This window comes from Mchenga conophoros, linkage group LG2, assembly GCF_057382185.1.
Source record: "Mchenga conophoros isolate Kocher_MC1m ecotype Shallow Benthic linkage group LG2, M_conophoros_male_GT1.1, whole genome shotgun sequence".
In the NCBI taxonomy this organism is placed as follows: domain Eukaryota; kingdom Metazoa; phylum Chordata; class Actinopteri; order Cichliformes; family Cichlidae; genus Mchenga; species Mchenga conophoros.
The window spans coordinates 38,699,024-38,722,609 of record NC_140527.1 but is presented as its reverse complement, the minus strand read 5'-3'; the positions used below and the strand labels follow the sequence as shown (position 1 = coordinate 38,722,609).

The window sequence follows — 23,586 nt, the reverse complement described above, 5'->3', positions numbered from 1 at the left end:
AATTACTTTTAGTGACCAAAATGTTAATTAAACACACTGGACCTTAATTAAATCCAGTATACCAGCTCAAATTTGACTATAAAAGCATGAATTCACTTATTTTTGAAAATATTTATGATTTCTAAAGTGTTTATTTTCTTGTTTTTATGACAGGTGGTCTAATACATTTAGTAAGCACTGTATATATTCTTTACACAAGGCAACAAGTTCATACACTACCAGCCAAGAGTTTGCATACACCTCATTTAATGGTTTTTCTTTATTTTGACTTTTTTCTACATTATAGTTACAAACTGAAGACATCAAATATATGAAGCAAGATACATGGAATTTTGTAGCAAAGACAAATTGATAAATAACTCTAAATATGTCTTATAGTTAGATTCCTGAAGGTAGCCACCGTTGCTTTGTTCACAGTGCTGCAAACCCTTGGCTTCTCTCAGTGAGCTTCATGATGTAGACATGGTTTTCACTTCACAGGTGTGCTTGTCAGGGTTCGTTTGTGGACTTTCTTGCCTTCTTAATGGGGATGGGATCAGTTGTGTTGTGCAGAAGTCAGGCTGGTACACAGCTGACAGCCCTATTTGACAACTGTTAGAATTCATATTATGGCAAGAACCAATAAGCTAAGTAAAGAGAAACAGCAGTCCATCATTGCTTTAGGAAGTGAAGGTCAGTCAGTCTGGAAAATTGCTAAACTTGTGTCTCTCTAAGTGCAGTTGCCAAAAACCATCAAGCACTACGACAAAACTGGCTCACGTGAGGTCTGCCCCAAGAAAGGAAGACCAAGAGTCGCCTCTGCTGCTGAGGATAAACTCATTTGAGTCAGCAGCCTCAGAAATTGCAAGTTAACAGCACCTCGAGCCCAGATAAATGCCACAGAGTTCCAGTGGCAGACGCATCTCTACATCAACTGTTCAGAGGAGACTGCACCAATCAGGTCTTTATGGTCAAACAGATGCTAAAAAAAAACATTTAGGAAAAGCAACAAGTAGAAGAGATTTTTTTGGACAAAGAAACACAGGGAATTTGAGTTCAAATTTGAGATCTTTGGCTCCACCCACCGTGTCTTTGTGCCACCCAGAAAAGGTGACTGGATGGTCTTTACATTTATGGTTCCCACTGTGAAGCATGGAGGAGGAGGTGTGATGGTGTGGGGGGTGCTTTGCTGGTGACACTGTTGGGGATTGATTCAAAATTGAAGGCTCACCAATCCAACATGGCTACCACATGCCATCCCATCCAGTCTGCATTTAGTTGACCATCATTTATTTTTCAACAGGACAATGACCCCCAAACACACCTCCACGCTCTGCAAGGGCTATCTGACCAAGAAGGAGAGTCCTCCACGGTCACCTGACCTAATCCCATGGACCACAGAGTGAAGGCAAAAGGGCCGAAAATTGCTCAGCATCTCTGGGAAAACCATTTCAGGTGACGACCTCATGAAGGTCATCGGGAGAATGCCAAGCAATAATCAAAACAAAGGGTGGCTTTTTTTGAAGAATCAAAAATATAAAACAGGTTTTCAGTTATTTCACTTTTTGTTTACTACATAATTTCATGTGTTCATTCAGTTTTGATGCCTTCAGTGAGAATCTACAATGTAAATAGTCATGAAAATAAAGAGAAAACATTAAATGAAAATCTGTGTCCAAACTTTAATGTGGTTTGGACACGCAGGTTTAATATAATCTGGTATAACCTTTTATAAAGGTTTATCAGATGGATCCTCTGCTAATTAGGGTAATAAAGAAAGCATTCAGTCATGTGTTTACGCTTGTTTAGCTCTTATTACTGATACCATCAATATACACCCAGGTAGCCAGGAGTGTTCCTAAGCAAATTTGACTATCTGAATGTTGCCCGGACCTTTGTACATTAAGATATTTGCAGAGATTAGTTTGATGTTGAGCATGGTGGCCCAATGTGACAAACAGGACAATACAGGGTGTCAAAAAACTGAAAAAGAATTATCACGTATGCTTTAATAGATTTAAACTACCGTTGATCTACAGTGAACTTTAAGTGATGGGTTTCAGTTGGTGGGAAAAAATATACAAGTCAAACCGTTGTCAATTATACTTTTTTTTTAATAAAAGAGGAATTACACAATTGTTATTATAAAAGCATGGATCACAATGATAATGAACACTGAGAATGTAATAAAACTCAAAAACACTTGAACTGGAATATGACTAATTCCCACACAGATGAGGATTAAATTAAAAGGCAAAAGGAAAACAGCCATAAAGACATGTCAAACAACTTTAGGATAATGAATATATAACAGACTGCACAGCAGCTTTAGCTGCAATGTAAGGAAAGTAAGTGTTGGTGCTCCAGAAGGGGCCATTCCCTACTGAGTATGAACACCAGTTACCATGTTTTATATTTATAGGTCTATAAACCATAAAATCTGAGTGACCCAAAACATATATATGTATATATACATATACACACACGTGTAATAAAAACTGGGGCAACCAAAACCTACAAATGTGATCATAGGTCTAGCACCTTGTACACTGTGAACACATAATAAACAACACACATATGCTGTTGTAAAGTAAAACAGATCTGAGAAGTCTCAGGACAGAAGATTGCTTACGTTTGATTATTTTGAAAAATATACAACAGGTTTGAATTGTCTATGAGTCACCATTGTCATGGCAGGAAAATACTTCTATTACAGGAATTGACCAGTTTAGGTTGCTTCTACCTTCTCTAGATTACTCTCATAGGTGAAGCTTTAAACCTTGAGAGAAAAAAAGTCACACAAGAAAACTCAAGTCAATCACACAAAGAAAAGGAAAAAAAAGATCACATTACTAATTACAGAGCCAAATTGAATAAAAACCAAAAAATTATCTTGATTCTTCAGGACGTTCGTTTTGCGCTTTAAAGTAAAATGACACCGTAAAGTATTAGGGTACTTTTTTTAGTGCATCATCATCATCCTTACGTCTGGATTAGTAGATATACTCTAAATTTTAGCCTTAAGCTCTGTAACATTTCACTTCACACAGATGTACAACTGGCAGATTTTTGTATCTCTGCAAGACTCAGTGATTAATATCATATCTGAACTGATAACACAGCTGAGTGTATGCCCAGGTTCCATTATTTACACTTTACAGTAGTTTTTTGTTTTTTAAATTGGTTCACCAATCAAAGTTATCAATGATTAATTAAAAAATACAACATGGTTCTGTAACATGTTCCAAAGAGTAGATTTTGCAAAGAGTAGCTAAACGCAGAACTACAAAACCAGCTGCTGACATGAAAAGTAACATTTTTCCAGCTAAAATTTGGAGGAGCTTTTAAAACTGGACAAACCTTTTAGACGGCTATTAGTGTTGAAATGTTCATTTTTTTTTAGACACAGCACACAGTCATCTACACAATCGGCCATGTTAACAAACATGAAGTGATTGGGGCGCCTTCAAAGATGCAAATTATTTTAAAAATACAAATAAATAATGACTCAACTGGAAACGTATTGCCCCAAATTTGACCTAATTAGAACTGTCAATTAGACATTTTCATTCTTTTCAGTCACAAGGAATGACATCTTACAAAATGTCATTATAAATATTTAATCATACTTAACACCAGCATATACAAAACATCTGGGTCCCACCAAAGAGGTTTTGGCTGGAAAATCACAAGGACTGTTTAACCAGTATTTTTTAACTGTTATTAAAGTGGGGTTTAATTCGCACAGGCATGAAATACATTTATGTGTCAAATAGCAGGAAATGCAAACTTTTCTGTTTAAAAAAAGGAAAACACTGCCTTAAATATGAACTTCTCTCCCCAAAGGCCAATTTTAAGGCAGGAAAAAGTCTGAATACCCATCACTGCACCTATTTCAGGTGGCAGCATGGAAGCCCATAAAATTTCACTGATGCAACGTAAAAAAAAAATAAATAAAAACTTTATCCTTTTTTAAATAAACAGCATGCATTAATGACATATCCACTGGTCTCTCAACCTTCAGAAACAGTACTTAATATCTGTGTTTTTGACTGCAATCTATAACGGCATTCAGTCCATTTTCATTGACTCAAAGCAGTCAAACAGCATTGCACTTGAATAGTTCATATTATACATATAAGACAATGTTCAGTGATACTCAGACGTCCATATTTTTTACTCTTATTCTCCCATAAAGAAAATAATTGGCTTGAGATTTTGTCAGTTTTTGACCTTAAACATCTCTTTACTGTAATACTAACTGCTTCCTCATAGATGTATACTTCTTTCCATTGATGAATTGTCCAATACATTCATGGAAACACTCGGACGGTGCAACCCATCACCTCATATTTTTGACCCATCACTTTGCTCAGTCTCATTTTCAAGATTTGGCACTTTGGAACCACTTCAGAAGCTCCTGTGTTTGCAAAAGGATCAGCTCTCGTTCTCTGTGCAGAGCCGCGAGGCTTCGGATGATTGAGCACTACCACCGGCTGGTTTGGACCCGGTCGTTTCACTGGTTGGTCCACTTTCAGCGGCATTGGGTAAATGACTGTACAGTCAGTTACACTGTCCACAGGTACCTGAGTCTTATATTTGGATATTCTAAGTTTCAGTCCCTTCTTGGTTTGTTTCCACACGCCCACTTGCACCCTCTTCAGGGTGACAGTCAGAAACTTTGAGTCCTGCTCACTTTTGACCATTTGCTCAAGAGGTTCTTCAGTTTCAGATGCCTTTGCGTGTTCTGCAACATTAGATTCTTCGTGTGTTGAAGATTTTGAAGCAGGACTGTGACTGGATTTATTATCATCTGGTGGTAGAGGGATCTTTTTTTCCTCTTTGATATCAACATGGTTGTGGGTCAGTGCAGGAGAGTGATGAACCCCCTTATTGTGGTCTTTTGCTTCTACAGGCTCCGTCTGCTCCGTCAATAACGACTCACGGATGAAGGATTTGTTTTTTGTTTCCACCTGAGGGCTGGGCCCTAATGTCAGGGTCTTGTCCATGTGCTCAGTGTTTGTTATCTTAACTTGATCTTGAGTCGTACTGACAGAACTGCTACTTTTATCCATCACTATGCCTCGCAAAGCCATTACCAATGGCTGAATGGGACCTTGGGCGTCCTCTGGCTGCTGACTCAATGAAAACACAGAGGATATGATGGGGAAGCTCTCAGGTTCTGAAACGTCCCTCTCTTTTGCCAGCTCATTTAGTCTGACTTCCGGCATCCAAGTTGAGCTCTTTGACTTGGCATGATTTGAAAAAACAGGAGTTTTGACTGAAACAAGCTTGTTTATAGTCTTGGGTAATGAAAAAGACTGAGTTGGAACATTATCCTTACTGACGAGACATATTGGTGGTCTCACTTGGACAGTTGGAACAATGGAACTTCTTATGGAGGGAGAAGTTGATTTAATCCTGTCCTGGTTCGAGGGTGCCACTTCTTTGATTGGTTTTGAAGCAGTGCTACTCTTGAAGCAGATGTTCCCGGGTTCCACCTTCATAGCCACCGGCATATCCTGCATGTTTTTCGTGTCACCCGCTCTCCTGGATGGAACACTCTTGGGGTACTCTGGAAGTAAGGTCTTTCTCTCATCCATCACTCTCTGAGAAACCATGCTGCTTGGATGCAGGCTGGTGGTGTTCAACCTGCTGGTGACCCTGTTGGAGATAACTGGAAGAGGAGCTACGTGGCTCACCGGTGCTGTTTGCGTAACTCTGATCCCACTGTTTACCCCTTCTCTTACAGGACTGATGATATTTTTGGGAAACTTATTAGGAATGACTACGTTAGACTCCAAGTTGATTATTTCCGGTGATACCCTTTTCAGTCCACTCTTTTCTTTGCTCACTGGAGTCACTGGGAGATTGTTGGAAATACTGACCGGGACAACAGCGGGGCGCTCTACATTCACCATCTTTGTGTCACATGATTTCCTGTTAATAGTGCTCGTGCCCATACTCCCAGGCCGCACCGTGTTGGTGTGATTGATTAATGTAGATGACAATGGCTTCCCCAGCGCTGTGTTTTGAGAAACTGTCATCCTCGTGTCCTTTATCACTGACTCGTTTTCTTGTTGGGAAACGAGCCTGAGCTTTAGTTCTTTTGTCCCATTTACAGTTTTCACCTCAACGAGTTCAACCAAGCAGCCAGCAGGAATTGTTACTTCTTCTGGCAGAGAAACTGTGAGAGCTCTATTGTGCTGAATGAGTCCATTCAAAGGGGAAAGACGTTCTGGGTTGCCATTAGTGACATTCGATACCTTCGTTTCCAGTGTTTTTGCTCTCTGTTCGTCTTTTCCCAGTCTGACAGCAGGTACACTCGGGCTAGGTACCGTCACCCGAACAACCGGCCGAAGCGACGACGGATCGGCAGCGTGCAGGCTTGTTAAGGCACTGGGGACGGGGTCCTGCGGATTTTTCATCACACCAGGCTTAGCAGGTACCTGAATAATGCTTTTATTATGCAAACGTTCAATGTGCTTAAAAAGGCACAGCCTCCTCATGTAGCCCTGTCCACAGTGAGGACATTTGAATGGATACTTCGAAGTGTGTCGTTTCAGGTGCGCATTTAACTCCGCCTCACTATAGGAAATATCGTTGCAATAAAAACAGTAAAACCGTGTCCCCATATGCTCAACCATATGCTTCTCCAACGCTGAGGCATCTGTAGACGCAAATCCACATTTCTCACAATACCTCACGTTTGAAGTGGTTAACACGCGATCCAGTGACAAATTTGGATGTCCACCATTCACAGAGGATGGCATGCTTTGATAGCTGACAGGCTTCATAATGAGAAGTGAGGTGTTCTGGCCATCTGGCAGTAATTCTCACAATTTCAGAGGCTGACGTGACACCCTGAAGTAAACATCCATCTTCACCTGATGTCCAGGGTTCATGTCCGGGGAAAGCAGACACTGATGCACCTGTCAACGATGTCTCTCCCTGTGAAAGGAACATAAGAAAAACAAAAACATTAACAAACAAATGATTGACCTAAGCTCACTGTGTACTATGCTTACACTAGGACGAGGCCTGTGAAGCCCCTCCTCTCACGCACAGCTCATGCAGCATTTTCAGCTCCTGCAAATATTTATTTGGCTGTGCGCGCGTGTAGGCAAATCAAAACAATACAGCAAAATAAAATGCAATTAATCAAACTCATTGCACTGGTCTGTATTTGCATTTTTCTCCGTGCGCGCTGAGCTTTCTTCCTTTGAACGTGACGAAAAGGCCCTACCTAACTACAACGGGGGGTTGCGGAGACGACGGCCAACATTACAACTGTTTATATTTGCAACAGAGTCAAATGCCTCATACGCACCTGATTGCCGTGTTACGAAACAGCGATTTGGTCGGTGATATCTTTTTCAATAAAATGAATTTTAAAAAATCCACTCTTTGAACGTGATACTAACGCTTGTCAACGCCACCAACCGAGCCGCTTTGGGTTAGCTTGTCGTTAGCCATCTGTAGCTACCAAAAACAATGGCGGAAGAAAGCTGTTCTGGTTTTCAAAATAAGAGCACGCTAAGTTAAAAATATAGCTGATTCAACATGTTTAGAAATCTTGGTGATGACAAATTCTGTGTCCTTCGTTTTCAGTCAGATCATCAGCAAATAATATTTAACACAACAAAGAAACTATTAATATTTTATTTATTGAACGTTTTTTAATGTAAACAATGTCTGTGAAGGTTCTCAGTAATGTAAACAATATAACACAGTGGCTGCCACAGTATAAGACCTGTATTAACAGGCAGATAACACTGATGATTTAAGTGCAATAAAGAAGAACAAAAACACCAGAGAGCTGAAAATAATATATGGCAGGAAAAACATCAGAACATCTTTTAGGTTCAATAAAAGACAAAATACAACAAATTTCAACCAATAAAAATAAATTAAGTTAAGAAAATATTGATCAATTTTGTGACAAATATGGTAAATTAGAAATAGAAAACCTGGCACCTATGTTAATGCATGGGATTGTTTAAAGATTCAAACCCTTTTGGATTGATTTTAAAAAATATGTTTTTGTGAACTCACAGTAAGACTGACATCATCTTACATGACAATGTCGAGGGATTTAATAACATGTAGCATCTAGTGGTGAAGATAGTTCATCCTGCTAGGCATGAATTTTTGTGCACTGTCTGATGTGGCTCACAATCTTACCACTGACTGAATGTACGAGGGCATTTTGGGTTATTGTGCAAATATATTAATTTGCTGGAAGCCTGCAAATAAAAATATGTGTTAAAACACAGCAAAGTTTGGTTTTCTGTCCAATTGCATGTTATTAATGTGCATGGAAATTATGTGCTAAACAGGTGAATAAACTGATTAAATGGCCAGTGATAAACAGGGACAGTCCTCGCTTGGTTTCCTTCCAAAAATGTCAGAAGTAAGGCTGATAAGCGCAAATACAAATTATATTACAGTAAATGCAAAGTCATGGATGATTATTGGCTGTTAGAGCAACTCTCAAGGTTGTCAGCTGCCATAAAACTAAAATAAAGAGGAAGTAACGAGAGCATGTAATTGATCTGTCCAGCAGCATGTCAAAAGCAATTGCCAGGCAGAAACTGTGTTCGTGCTGCTTGTGCATGTATCCATTTTCAGCAGCTCAATATGAAGTGGACAAACTGACATAGTTTTAAATATATGGGGGTTTTTTAATCGTTGGATGGAAATCCTTTGCCTGCATTTGGTGATTGCAGAATCTCTTTCCCTTGGGAAATGCTCGGGTTGCTTTTTCAGCACGCTTTGGGTCACGATGTCCAACCGGTTTTGCAGCATCTGCAATATACACAAGTGAACTGGTTACACTGGGTCACTAGTACAGGCCAATACCATAATATTGTCTCCACCATATTTGACATGTGGTACGCTTCATACCTTTCTCATTCCATCATTTTGGTACAGTTTAATCTTGATTTCATCTGTCCAAAGAATCTTTTCAGAGCTGTGCAGGCTCTTCTGGCATTCGTGAAGTTGCCTTTTGATTGCAGACTTTGACAATCATACACATACCCCCTTGCTGGTATTCTTGGTTCTTTAGATGCTTTGAAGTTGTTTTTCTTAACCGTAGAAAAAAATATTGCAAATAATGAATATAATTAGAATAATGTATTTGTCTTGTGTGGTGTTGTGGGGTGTCTGAGTGGATTATTTGGCCACTACTAACATTTGTGCTATTTTTCTGAGAGATTTATTTGGGTTTTTGAGCCTGTAGATGGCCTTCTTGTTAAGCTATAAAAGAGTCAGTTGAAATGTATTAATTTGTCATGCACTGCCATGGTCTGCACTTCATTGGCATCTTGTGTAATTTAAAATCCATTAAAAATAAAGAAAAGAAAATGATATCACAGTCCAAAACATTATGGCCTCGACTGCTGTCTAATTCTTCGTTTCCTTTAGGCGTTATCTCACAAAGTAATATAATGCATGCTGCTACTCGAGTGTACTCTTGTTTTGAAAGGCCCTGTGAGAAGTGTAACTTCATCATTTGTTTTTCTTGACAGGCTGAGCGCAACGGACCTGTGATTCTGAAAGAAATACCACGCAAATCTGCCACATCTTCCCCTGTTATTTACGCCAAATCTCCCACAAAAACAACGCAAGGCTTTGGAGGATCTACGCTACTCTTCAAATTTGGCGTCTTCCACCATCACAGTTTTACGGTTTTTACCTGTCGGTTGGTTTTTCCATTATCTCGCACAAGGACTGATTATTTTAGACACGACCAGGCAGCAGTTTGCTAAATCGGGGCAATGTAGAGGGGAGGGGGCTCACCCAGTGACCCAGGAAATGCTTTGACGCTTTTGTGTGTGCTGTAATAAAGTCAAACAACACGCGTTTATCAGCTTGCAGTGGCTGTCAGAGAGAGGCAAAAGGCACCCCGTGGATAGCTCTGATTAAAATGCCATAAAAGCAGTTAGAAACATGCTGTTCACAAGAGTCTGCAGACTGTTTCCTAGTATGTCAGTATCACTGGCATTACCGAGGTGAGTACTCCAGTAAGTTTGTGGCAAACAACGGCTTTACTGATGTGTGTTTAGCGTTTCTGAATATTGTCACGATGCTCACTTTATATCCTTAAATCTGGAGTCGCCAGTGCCTGATCTCCTCAAATATCCTTAAATATTTCCATCAAACCCTCGATGCATGAAAATGCTCTGATTTATTCATGTTTTTGAAGCCACCATACTGTCGCTCATGGGAGGATCATCATGACTATTGTCAGAACAGTTTCTGGGATTTGCACACCATTGTTGCAATTCACAATGACACAGCAGTGGCTTTCACTGACCCTCCCACTCCCCGGTCTGCCCGACACATAGGCCCTGCCTTCCTGCGCCCTTCCTGGTTATGGCACTATTAAAACAGCTGGCCCGGACTCGAGCTCCGTGCTGGTTTCTTCTCAGGAAACAGTTTTTCTTGTCACTTTGCAGACGCGGAGTTATCAGTAGCGGGATGGCCTCAGACCCGTCGGAGATAACCCGGTTCGACTTTCTGGTGGTCGGCGGCGGGTCTGGAGGTCTGGCCGGGGCTCGGCGGGCGGCGGAGCTCGGAGCAGCTACCGCCGTGATCGAGAGTCACAAACTCGGAGGTACCTGCGTGAGTAAAAATAATAATAAAAAATCAATCAGACATGCCTCCCTGCTGCTGTCACCTCTTCAGCATGTACACGCACACTCACACACACAGACACGTTAGTTACCAGATTCACTGCGAAACCTCCCGACCCCTTTTTTGTGTGTCTGACAAACATTGTGGGTTTGAGGTACAAAGCAGCCGATGAGGTTATAAACTGTAACTCATTCCTGTTGCCTTGAGCTGAATCTGTTGTAACGGAGGCATTTTGAAATGATCTGCACAAGGCCTCAATATGAGGAAGAAAGAAGTGGTTTTAAATGCGTTAGGCCTGTCTGTGCTGACTATTAGTTAAATCAGGCCTCTATAGTTTTGTTTTTCAGTTAAAACATCAGGGGAAGAAATGGCTACCAAAACCTTTCAGTCCAATGGTTTTGGCATAAACCACACAAAGCCACAGTGAAAAACAGTGTGGTTACATTTGCATATATTTTCCTTATTGATAAGTGAATGCTGGTGTTGTATTACTTTACAGCCATATGAATGCGCCTGACCTAATCTTTTACATCTTTTCCTTTTGTAAAATGTTGGTTTTATGAAACACACTGACACAGCATTGCATTTTTTGATACTGCAGTTCTTTTGCTTTGCACTACATAAATATTCTTCCTGTCACTGCAGCTTTAGTCTAAAATGTATCTCTTCCATAATCTATCTGTATCACTGCTACTTGACCAGCTTTCACTCAATTCATTTGTTCTGCTTTCTTTCCTTTTTTCAGGTCAATGTTGGTTGTGTCCCTAAGAAGGTACCTTTTTCTTTACACTTATTATAATAATATTATTATAATAAAAGGTTTTGCATGTACACTTCTCAAAGTTCAAGTTCTCAAAGCCAGCTCTTTTTGTTCTTCTTCTCAGGTGATGTGGAATGCAGCAGTTCATGCCGAATATCTGCACGATCATGGTGATTATGGCTTTGAAACTGGAGACGTTCGTTTCAGTTGGGAGTAAGTTACAGTTTCTGCTAGTGTCTACTTGATTTTTATCTTTTTTTTTCTTTTTTCCTTTTTTGCAACTGCAATGAACTCTTTTAAAAGCTGTCTTGGTTTTTCCTGGTACAAAGAAGCATTCATTTCTCCCACAACCTCTCAGTCAGTTACTTTGTGTTGCTTAACTTTAGCCCACTTCTCTATCTCTGTGCACAATGAAGTTGGGCAAAAATGACTGTTGAAGATAAGCCTTCCTGAAGGGAGTGGTTGACTACATTTACAACATGAGGAAACCTTTTCAAAATATAACATTAGTGTGAGAGGAATGTGCTGGGATTGGGGTGTGCCTGCATGGATTACAGTAGAGTACTAAGTGCTCCACAAACATCTTCAGTGTGCAAAGAATCCCAGGGGTTAAAGTGGGATTTAGCAGGTGGGAGTTGTAGTGATGCAGTGTGGGGGAAAGAGTTACTTAGAAATAAGTCACAATTTGTATTGTGAGCTCCAATTTTCTTTTTGTACAGGCTGTGATCAGCTGACTTGTTGCTACTCTGAGATTCACTGCTGTTTATTTATTTAGCCAACTAAATACAACTGGATATAACCAGGTGTTAAATTTGTTTTTCTTCATCAAACTTGTATTTTTCTACCATCACAGAGACTATAGGAGAGGTCTAACAGTTTATGCTTTTTATGATTCATTTTCTAGAAATGGCAACACAAGGGTGATACAAGACAAGTATTCTTTGTGATGATGGTTTATTAACACAACATATTTTAGCTGGTTGAATAATTTATATTATGTTTTTGCAGAACCCTAAAAGCCAAGAGGGATGCGTACGTCAGTCACCTAAATCGCATTTATCGCAACAATCTTGACAAAGTAAGTGTCAGATGAATTCTGCTCTTTTGGTTTCTGTTCTTTTCAAATGTAATTGCTGTGCAAAAGAAAAAAAAACTCATATGTGCTCTATTTCAGGCTAAAATCCAAACCATTCAAGGTTATGCCAGGTTTATAAATGATGCTGAGCCGACTGTGGAAGTCAATGGAAGAAAATATACAGCACCTCACATCCTCATCGCCACTGGAGGGCAACCTTCTGTTCTGAGTGATGCAGAAGTTCCAGGTAAAACATGCTAAGATAAGATAAGAGATAAGATAGAACTTTATTAATCCCTCGGGTGGGTTCCTCTGGGAAATTCGATTTCCAAAAAAGCACAGCACCGACAGAAGTTACAGAGTTATACACACACACATATATATAAATACAGAGACAATATAAATAAAATATACGAAGGGGATAAATAGAATAAATAGGAATAAAAAATAAAAATACAAGTGAATTGCACATTTCAAGTATTGAGTCTATTGCACTGTTGACTATTTACAAAAGTATTGCACAAGGTATTGTACAGTGAGGTGCAGAGGCACTACAGCTTAGTTGTTCCCCCCTCCTTTGTCCTCCTGTTTCCCCTCCCTCTCCCCTCCAGAGAGGAGTTAAACAGTCTGATGGCGTGTGGGACAAAGGAGTTTTTAAGTCTGTTAGTTCTTGTCTTTGGGAGAAGCAACCTGTCACTGAACAGACTCTTCTGGTTGTTAATGGCCGTGTGCAGAGGATGCCCAGCATTGTCCATAATGTCCATCAGTTTCTTTAATGTCCTTTTCTCTGCCACTGTCACCAGAGTGTCCAGCTTCATGCCGACCACAGAGCTAGCCCTCCTGATCAGTTTCTCCAGCCTGGATGAGTCCTTCTTTGCTGTGCTGCTCCCCCAGCACACCACAGCATAGAAAAGTACTCCAGCAACCACCGACTGGTAAAACATCCTCAGGAGCTTCCTGCAGATGTTAAAAGACCTCAGCCTCCTGAGGAAGTACAGTCGGCTTTGGGCTTTTTTATACAGGTGCTCTGTGTTGCATGACCAGTCCAGTTTATTGTCCACCCACAGCCCGAGGTACTTGTACTTGTTGACCACCTCCACCTCCTCCCCCTCTATCTGAACCAGCAGTGGACCTGCTCTAGACCTCCCGAAGTCCACAACCAGTTCCTTAGTCTTTGAGGTGTTGAGTTGCAGGTGGTTTGTGTGACTCCATGCGACAAAGTTCCTCACCAGACTTCTGTACTCCTCTTCCTGATCATCCCAGATACACCCCATGATGGCTGTGTCATCTGCAAACTTCTGAATGTGGCATAATTCAGAGTTGTAGCAGAAGTCAGAGGTGTACAGGGTGAAGAGAAGAGGGGACAGCACAGTTCCCTGTGGTGCTCCTGTGCTATACGTTGTTTTACCAGTGAGCATCAGTCAGATGTGTAGAAGATGACAGCTGTTGTGTTTGTTGACAATTTCAGGGGCAAGCCTGGGCATTACCAGTGATGGCTTCTTTGAACTTGAAACACTGCCAAAGTAAGCTTGTCATACATACTGATGTTAATGGGAGACCGTCAGAACCATGTAGGTCTGTGATTATAGTATTTGTTTTTTCCTACAGACGCAGTTTGGTTGTGGGTGCTGGTTATATTGCAGTGGAGATGGCGGGCATTCTTTCCACCTTAGGGTCCAAAACATCCCTCATTATTCGACAGACGGGAGTAAGAAAAATGACAACACAGAATCACAATATGACTGTTCTTAGAAGCGTGGAGCCATGTGGTCATATGTGTACTCTCGTATTCTGTCTGTAGGTTTTGAGGAACTTTGACGCCTTTATAAGTGCAAACTGCACCAAAGAACTGCAAAACTCTGGTATAGATTTGTGGAAGAACTCTCAGGTGAAGTCTGTGAGTAAAACGGACAAGGGGCTGGAGGTGACGGTGGTTACCAAAGACCCAGAGAAGAAGAATGACGAGGAGAAGATCAGTACCATCCAGGGAGTGGACTGCCTTCTCTGGGCCATCGGCAGGCAGCCCAATACAGGTGGACTGAACATCGGCGAGATGGTAACAGTTTACCTGTGATTTTTATCTGTAGATTGGATAGTGTAATGTGCAAATACTTATTATTATTATTGTTGTTATTTTATTTATTGGGAGATATTATGTGCTACTTACATGTAGCACTGAGCAGTAAGACACTACCGCTGCATAATTGTCCTTATAGATCATAACAGGACGGCAGATGTCTTTCGATAACTGTGTCTTAGGCACACATACCAACATGAAACTGCTTTCCACAAATAATAATAAAATATTTTATAATTTAAGGCTTGTATGCAAAAAACTGGTATCCCAAAAAAAGCTGACTTAAGCCTTAATAACAGATAATCTGGGAACACGACTGGACAGCTTCCACATGCTACTACTTTGTTGAAGGTGATGCATGAAATTCTGGCATAAATACTTGATAAATGAAGGCGGGGCAGCAAAGTCTCAGTTACGCCAACGTCTTTGATCCGTCTACCGAGCTTAGATTTGAGGGATGTGTAATAACATCGTTTGAATCATTTGTTATATGAAGGAAGAATGAATGACTTGTCAAAGCAGCAGTTTAACCAGCTCTTTTCAAAAACCTAAAAACATGTTGAATGTTCTCACGCTTTAAGACTTTGAGGCCCGTCTCTCTTTTGTCTGTTCTGCTTTACATTTAATCCTCCAGTTTAGCTGAGTCATCGTTATTTCTTGCCCCACACGGGATTTCTCTTCTCAGTCGCATGTCTCTTATTCACTGTCAGTATCATACATGAGGAAGCACACAGAAAGAGGCAAAACATGCACTACCTTTCCTTAAAACCATTATTCATCCGAACTGTGTTTCTCTACAATACTCTCTCTTAGAGAAGGATGGGAGTTTTGGGAGGTTTCTTTTGAGACGTTAATGTTAAGGGAAAGCTGAAGACAGTTCCAAGAATAATAACCAGTTCAAAGGGAACTAGGAGAAAACATGGGCCTAATCTGTTTTAATCTCCACGGTTCACATTTTTACTCGTTTCTAAGACGTGAAACAGTTTTTCTTTTCTTTCTTTGTCAGGGTGTGGATACAGATGAAAGAGGCCACATCATCGTGGATGAGTTTCAGAACACCAGTCGATCGGGGATCTACGCTGTCGGGGATGTTTGTGGCAGAGCTCTTCTCACACCTGGTAGAACCCAACTTTTCTTTATCCACTTTTTGTGTCTGTGTGTGTTCTTTCCAACCTGTTTCCCGATGTTGTAACTATTTTTCCATGTACTTAGTATTGCTGAGTGAAGCCTGGTGATATTAAAGGTTTCTGGGTCTATGTTTAATAGCTCTGAATGGATTTTATTGCTATATAGAGGATATTTGAATATCAAAGCTGTGAAGGCTGCAGATGAGTGCACTGACAGGACATTATCAGATCTTATGTGTAAGTCGCTTTGTGAGAATGGATAACGTCTCTCTGTGTCTATTAGAGGAAAGACCTACCTCAAGTTTAAAACCACACACACTTCATACACTGGTGACTCCAAATAACAGCACTGAAATGCCAGGTTTGCATTTTTGTGACCTCACCCATGGTTTTGGGTGATTACAGGGGATACATAATTTTGTGAAGTGGCTTTTTCAAGTGACTTGTGCATATTAAAAATATGTTTTTAAATAGGAAAACTTTAAATAACAAGTCTCCAGAAATTTGTCCTATACAAACGTGATCTTGGAGTCTGAGTCTGTTGTGTTTACAACCGTCGGGTTTCTTGCGCGTGGGAGGGTCAGGCGCTCAGACAGGAAGGCTTTTCAGGTGTGACTCAGGCTCACCGATTGCTCGTGTGGGTAAACAAAGAAAACAGTATTCAGACAAGGATTTGGTCCCAAATGTCCCCAGCTCTGAAATCCTTTTTGAGAGTCTATTATTTATCTATATTTAGTGGATCAATTGGTCTTTTTCAGTAACTTCTGAAGAGGGCAGGGTGAAATGATGAATGCTGATTAAAACCAAAAAAATCAATTCTTCATCTCTGTAGTTAACAAAAAACTCTTATTTGAGGTCAAAGCTTTAATACAAAAGAGTAAAAGAAAACTTTGAGTGACCAAGGTTTCTTGACAAAACATGTTGGTATCCTGGTGAAGTTCTTCTCCTGGTGCCTTTTTTCTACTTCTGTATTTTGAAGTGTTTGAGTTTGTTTTTTTTTTTAAACCTATTTTTAATATAAAATTCCCTTTTGTGGGCATTTTGAGTGTTAGCAGCATTCTGATGAGGTTTTCATGTGTTGGGACAGTTGCCATTGCTGCAGGCAGAAAGCTGGCGCACAGACTGTTTGAAGGAAAGAAGGACTCCAAGTTGGACTACACCTGTATTCCCACTGTGGTGTTCAGCCACCCACCAATCGGCACGGTGGGCCTCACAGAGGGTGAGTAGAACAATAAAAAACACATCTCGGTGGGTTTAACTCAGTTTCTGTGGCCGGCTTTCATTTAATCGTTTATCTTATGCGCTATTCCCATTTTTACTCAGCAAGATGTAAAACTGTCCTTACTTTTGATAATGTTCGTGTCACAGAGGAGGCCATTAAAACCAGAGGGAAGGAGAATGTGAAGATTTACAAGACTTCTTTCACACCAATGTATCACGCTATCACCAGCAGGAAGAGTCAGTGCATCATGAAGCTGGTGTGTGTGGGCAAAGAGGAGAAGGTAAGTGTCATCTCTTCTCCAGACAACAGGCTCTAAATAAATGTGACTCTAGCACATTATTACTGTCACCTAAATTTATGAAATAGTGAATATTTTAATGAATATCTTCTTGACGATTTATTTCTATTATTTAAACAACAAAAGGAGGTTCTTCTCTAAATCATCTTAACGTTGAAGTGCATTATTTTTATTCGTAAACAACCACATTTGGGCTAAGACATCACCAGTAAATGTTAGCGTATGGGGCCTTTTTCCCCCAACCAGTAATACAGGAGCTCTTCATATTAGGGCTGCCACAAACGATTATTTTGATAGTCGACTAGTCACCGATTATTTTTGCGATTAGTCGACTAATCAGATCATCATCCATTGGACGTAAAACGTACAGTTTATTGCACCAGCAGCATCTGGTCTTATATAACTATCATTAGCTTACAGCTTTAAGTGTTTAAGGTGCTCACTAAAAATAAAGACAAGATGATAGTTTATTAAAGTTTAATGAAATTTGCAGATTGTTTCGGTGAAGTTTAATAAACTCCTTGCTATCTAAAATATAACAGGACACCGGAGTAAATTCTGGAGCATCTCACACGTCTGATAATCAGCTGTCTGCTTGACGTTTATTCAGCTGTGTAAAAACTATAACTTTAATCTCAGCCAAACCGATTTACTCAGGAACAAATAAAATACTGAAAAAAGCCAAACAATAACATTTTAAGCTAAGTGACGGCGGTGGGTTTGAAAACGATTTGCCGGGAGTCCGGTGTTCTCACAGGCTCTAGTGAGCCTTGCCCCCGGCTAGCTATCGAGCTAGTGGGTAACAGACGTCTCTGAAAACGTCGGAGCGCTTTTGAAAATATGTGGTGTCCTGATAAACTGAGCAGATATTTGAGGTTTACACAGCTACATTCTCGCCTGAAAATATGTTAAACGTTTATTTTGTGACCCAGAAAGAATAATAAGAGTAATATAAAAACTAACTAGCTGCCGCCATTGTTGACAACAGAGCTGGGCTGCGCTATGAATAGTTGGGTTGCGGTCACGTGGTTCTGATGACGTGCGGAGGCAGCGCGATTTTTGAGTGGAGGGCGGAAGTAAACATGGAGGACACTGTGGAGAGTCAGGAGAGCAGCTATTGTGCAACTTTAGACCCCGTTTCTCGGGAGAGATATAAACAGATAGTTAAAAAATATATCGGACGTGATCCGTATTCTTTGAAAATGTCCGAATACACCACAGAAGTAAAGGATTTGCCTACTATCGAGGCTGTGGATATCACCAACTACTTGGTCCTCCAGACTTCTTACTACACTAGGCAGCAAATGAAAGCTTTCAAGAGTCTGGAGGCGTACAATGTTTTTGTCAGCGGGTGGGTCCACAACCTTGGAACAAAACGTCTCCGTGATGGATACAGTTTGGTGTTTGCAAGGGTGAGTGTTTGTTCTTATATTGCTTTATCTTAAACACGCTAACAGTTAGCGGTAGCGGCTTTAACGTCAACAAACATGCCACATCCTTAGGACTTCGTTAGAGTGACAGTTGTTTGTTTCAAGGTAAACCATTCTCAGCGGTCTAACGAGACACCTCTGAAGACTTGGGTAATTGCAAAGGAGGATGGAGAAGTGATTGCAGCTCATTGCAATTGTATGGCAGGGTTAGTAGCCTAATTAAGTAGGCTCAAATCCGGGCTCTCAGCCGTCTGTTGCATATCCAAAATCGCCTCTGCACATTGATGCTGTTCTGCCTTAAGCTTCATTCTTTTCTCTCGTTTGAGAACTGATTCCGATCTGGGTTTTCGTTCGTAGCCGAGATTGACCGTCGGAGCCCAGTCCTCCGACTCTTCGTCATCCAAAGCACTTGGGCAGCCTATAGTCCCAATCAAGTCAATATTAGACTACTAACTTAAAAGCACTAAGTAAACGAGAATGTAACGACAACCTAATGCTAATAAGTTCGTTTGCAAACATAACATTACCTCTGACGAAGTGGTCGCTGCAGACACGGGCATTGGCAGACTCTGCTCCTCCCGACTGTAAACGTAAATTTAAAATCCATTTTTTCCTACGTTTTTCGGTTAGAATTTTCCATTTTTCTCCTCTTCGTTGGGCTATTTTTGGTACCCTAAAATACCGTTTATCAGTTTCTCGGGTCGACCTACTGGAGCATCCGTAAACACAACAGGACATAGGCATTTTGCGTACTGTCTGTCTGTGATTTTGCGCTTATCTTTTTCACTTCCGACCGCCAGTCAAATTTCGCGCTTTACGTCGACGTCACGTCTACGTCAAATGAAACCTGGCTATTCTGGGACACAGCTTCTTCTTCTTCGGGGTTTAACGGCAGCTGGCATCCTTGTACATGCAGTGCTGCCATCTTCTGTTTCAGTCCGTTATTACACTCTTAAATCCTGCTACTTATTCCTGCGTCTTTTGGGATCTTACAAAGCTTCAAACGACGCGTCGACTATTAAATTAGTCATCGACAATTTTAATAGTCGACGTAATCGTGACTAGTCGACTAATCGTGGCAGCCCTACGTCATATGTTGTAAGCAATTGTTTTCTACACTTTCACAGCTATACGTACCAGGATTGAAGAATAGATTTGAGACTTTCCAAAAAAATAACTTGGAAGTACTTAAACTAATACAGGAGGCAGTCCTGAAGCCATCTTTAAGTGTCATTAAAGCCTCTACTAAAATCTTTTAACAGTTTCTTTTCACTCTGCTGCAGTTCTTTAAAAAAAAAAAAAAAAAAAAAGACGACTGTATTTTTTACAATCTTCGCAGGTGGTAGGGCTGCACATGCAGGGCCTTGGCTGTGATGAAATGCTACAAGGATTTGCCGTGGCCATCAAGATGGGTGCTACCAAAGCAGACTTTGACAAGACAGTCGCCATTCACCCCACCTCATCCGAGGAGTTTGTCACGATGCGTTAATGCAAAAACAAACTCACCGAGGCATCCCCCACCCGCTACGCCTCTTGCTTCCCTGTACGACCAGCAACACAGACAAGCATACCAGGACAGAGTCACGCCTTCGAACTGCTCTCGCATCAGCTTGACGACTTGCTTTGTTAACCAGCCTACATGCTTCCATTTTTCTCTCATTTAAGTGACCTTATTTGTACGCAGTGTTTCACTTTTTTTTCTCATTTTTAACTAAATGGACCAAGACCAAGTTATGGTCTTCCTAGACTGTACTGTGGTTCCTGAGTATGGGTTGAAAACTCTGGATTCCATTTTAATGATTGTGAAATGGAAGTGATGCATCTGCAGGTATTTTTGTCAAGAGATTGCTGGGAAGTCAAAAGACCTCTCTCCTAGTGTATGTGTTTGATTTGTCAGTCATTCGTCACATGAATATAATAAGCACTGCTTGTTCTTTAAGGCACCTATTCCCTACCAATGCAGGGTCATGACATGTATCTACTGTACTGTTAAGAAAAAAAAACAATAAACCTGCAGATTTTTTTTTTTCTTAAATGTTGTGATTTTTATTTCTTATTCAGTGACTAAATTCTGTGGTTGATTGGGCAATAAATGAAGTGCTTCTCCTATTTGGGTAGAGGGAATAAATCCCCACTCAAACTAAAGAGAGATACTTCCTGTTTCAGGTTAAAAAGTGACTTTCAGAATTTAATTATTGTAAAAAGTATGATGAAACTGGATATTATTTGTCAACAAAATACCCTTGCTGTTTAGTTTATTCTACACTTAGTGGCCACTTTAGATCACACTAGATATACCTGTTGAGCTACTTGTTAACACGCATATCTGTTCATCCAATTACACAGCAGCAAGTGACTTTGAGCATGACGTGGTTGGTGCCACAAGTTCTGATCTGACAACTGGGATTTTCTCAAGCAACCTCCAGGATTTCAAGAGAAATGCTCCAAAAAACAATATATTTAGTGAGTCCCATTCACTGTGGAAAATATACCTTGTTGATGCCAGAGATCAGAGCAGAAAGGCCAGACTGCTTTGAGCTGGAAGGCAACACTAGTTAGTCACTCATTATAGCCATTGTATGCGGAAGAATATCCCTGGATACACAACATATCAAATCTTGAAGCAGACGAGATACTGAGGTGACAATTCGCACAGCTTCACCAAAATTGAACAACAGAAGATTTAGAAACGCATCGCCTGCCCTGACAAGGACTGATTTCTGCTGAGACATTAGGATATAGTACCATGTAAAAAAATATATAAAAATTTATCTCTCAGATGATGTGAAAGAGGCTTTTTCTTCGTCTCTTTTTAAACTTTGTGGCACTTTTTCATAACCAGCCTTCCTTCACACAGCAAGCTTGCAGTGGGTATTGACATAATAAAATACAGCAAAGGAAAGTCTAATTTTGAAATCTGTTTCATCTGCAATCACTGTGGCTGAATATCCCCAATGGCCCAAGAAATATGTACTGGAGGACACTCTCTGTCCCCCAGATGCCCTCCTTTGTCAATTTAAGTGTTAAACACTCCGTTATTATAATAGTGGCTTCAACTTTAACTTGGAACTTTTTTATTTGACACAGACAACTTTTCCCACCATGTTTGCTGTTGCAGAATTGATCCATAAAGTGTTCTCTTTCCCATGCAGGAACAACCGGAGGAAAATAACAAAGTGGAAACAAAGTTATTGTTTACATGAGATGAATTGCAGAATGGGAGATAGAAACAAAATACTGTTACTGTTAATCTGACTGTCTTCAGGTTTTACACGCTTACACACGTTACTGTCCCTCCATTTAGAAAGGCAGAGGCGTCACGGTGTGATTATTTTACGTGTTGTTTTTTTCTTGTGCAATAATATTATTCAACATTGCTATAAATACATTTTTCAAAAAATGCCTCTTTGTGCAAAATGGGTTTAAAAACATAAACAACTATGAAATACTGTCTGTCATTTAGACAGGGGGAACAAATCGTGGCAGGATCAGCCTGATGTCAGGAGTAGTTAGTCATTACAACAAGTGTTTGTAAAGTAAAAATCAAGAATATGGGATACTGTTTGTCCGTGATTTTTTGTTTTGTTTTTGTTCCCTTTCCATAGGATCATGTTCTTTGATTTCTCCAGTGCTTTTAACACCATCCAGCTACGACTTCTGAGAGACAAGCTGGAGCTATCAGGAGTGGACCAACACATGTCCCAGATACTGGACTACCTCACAGGACGCCCACAGTATGTGAGGACACAGGGCTGTGTCTCTGACACGCTGGTCTGCAGTACGGGGGCCCCACACTGTGCTGGCATCGTTCCTCTTCACCCTCTACACTGCAGACATCCAGGGAGTGGACATTGAGATAGTGGACTCCTATAGGTACCTGGGTGTTCACCTGAATAATAAACTGGACTGGAGCCACAACACTGATGCTCTTTACAGGAAGGGTCAGAGCAGACGCTACCTGCTGAGGCGGCTGAGGTCATTTGGAGTCCAGGGAGCGCTTTTAAAGACCTTCTATGACTCTGTGGTGACATCTGTCATTTTTTACAGTGTGGTGTGTTGGAGCAGCAGTTTATCTTCAGCTGAGAGGAAGAGGCTGGATAAACTCATCAGGAAGGCCAGCTCTGTTCTGGGATGCACCCTGGACCCAGTGCAGGTGGTGGGAGACAGAAGGACTCTGGCCAAAATAACATCTCTGATGGACAGAGTCTCCCAGCCCATGCATGTAAATGTTGCTGAACTGCAGAGCTGCTTCAGTGACAGACTGCTGCATCCTCGATGCATGAAGGAGCGTTTCTGCAGGTCCTTCCTCCCTGCAGCTGTCAGACTGTACAATCAGAACTGCTCCCAACAAACGTGGATGTTTACATCTGCGCTGTAACTGCAATAATTTAATCAACCGATTCGCACTACAACCTGGTTTGCCTCTTATCTGTAGTTATTTTTATTTAATTTAATAACTGTACTCTGTTTATAGTAACCATTATCCTTAATGTAAATATGTAAGAAAAATTGTGTATGTTTCTGTTCTGTGTCCTGTGTACTGTTTGTTTGTATATGTGTCTTTCTGGCTGCTGTTACAACCACATTTCCCGTTGTGGGACAATTAAAGGATTATTCTATTCTATTCCTCTAAGACAAGCCTTTGTGTTCCTTTTCTCAACAGCTGACTGTGGCTAGTAAAACTGAACTCAGCTTTCCAAAAAATATGGTTAACCACAGTGAATTCATAATTTAACAAGTGGAGTTGGTGTATTTTTTCATATGGTAAGTTTTGATAGCTTTTTCTTCCCCTTGATAAATCAAGTCATGATTTATATGGGTCATCTTTTTGTAGTATAAAATAAATAAATGAACACTTTTTCACATAAAGCATATTTTTTCCTGCTGGTGAATTTACAAGACGAGCATCGAAACCAAAAACTGATAGAAGCATAGAAACTCTTCAAGAAGCATCAAATACTAGAGCAAACTACGGCT

The 23,586-nt window shown here is 40.6% G+C and overlaps 2 protein-coding genes and 1 long non-coding RNA gene across 4 annotated transcripts; 1 reads left to right on the top strand and 2 right to left on the bottom strand.

Annotated features, from left to right (window-relative positions):
• Positions 1 to 1,973: 1,973 nt before the first annotated feature.
• znf518b (zinc finger protein 518B) lies at positions 1,974 to 7,456 on the bottom strand. The gene is made up of 2 exons (XM_085245217.1): positions 7,310 to 7,456; positions 1,974 to 6,930 (listed from the first exon to the last, which is right to left on the bottom strand). The coding sequence occupies exon 2, from the start codon at positions 6,774 to 6,776 to the stop codon at positions 4,293 to 4,295; it is 2,484 nt and encodes an 827-aa protein (XP_085101343.1). The 5' UTR covers positions 6,777 to 6,930; positions 7,310 to 7,456; the 3' UTR covers positions 1,974 to 4,292.
• Positions 7,457 to 7,627: 171 nt separating this feature from the next.
• LOC146582597 (uncharacterized) lies at positions 7,628 to 9,048 on the bottom strand. Its single transcript, XR_014888872.1, has 2 exons — positions 8,887 to 9,048; positions 7,628 to 8,787 (listed from the first exon to the last, which is right to left on the bottom strand). It is a non-coding gene; the product is annotated as an uncharacterized LOC146582597 (long non-coding RNA).
• Positions 9,049 to 9,536: 488 nt separating this feature from the next.
• Positions 9,537 to 23,205, top strand: gsr (glutathione reductase). 2 transcript variants are annotated; one of them, XM_085245223.1, is made up of 13 exons: positions 9,537 to 9,995; positions 10,443 to 10,608; positions 11,366 to 11,392; positions 11,505 to 11,593; positions 12,389 to 12,458; positions 12,555 to 12,702; positions 13,924 to 13,978; positions 14,064 to 14,163; positions 14,257 to 14,511; positions 15,539 to 15,650; positions 16,747 to 16,878; positions 17,028 to 17,161; positions 19,949 to 23,205. In XM_085245223.1, the coding sequence occupies exons 1-13, from the start codon at positions 9,934 to 9,936 to the stop codon at positions 20,096 to 20,098; spliced, it is 1,500 nt and encodes a 499-aa protein (XP_085101349.1). In that variant the 5' UTR covers positions 9,537 to 9,933; the 3' UTR covers positions 20,099 to 23,205. The 2 variants fall into 2 exon arrangements, with proteins under 2 accessions (XP_085101349.1, XP_085101355.1); XM_085245229.1 differs by lacking the exon at positions 9,537 to 9,995 and having other exon boundaries at positions 10,462 to 10,600.
• The last annotated feature ends 381 nt before the right edge of the window (positions 23,206 to 23,586 follow it).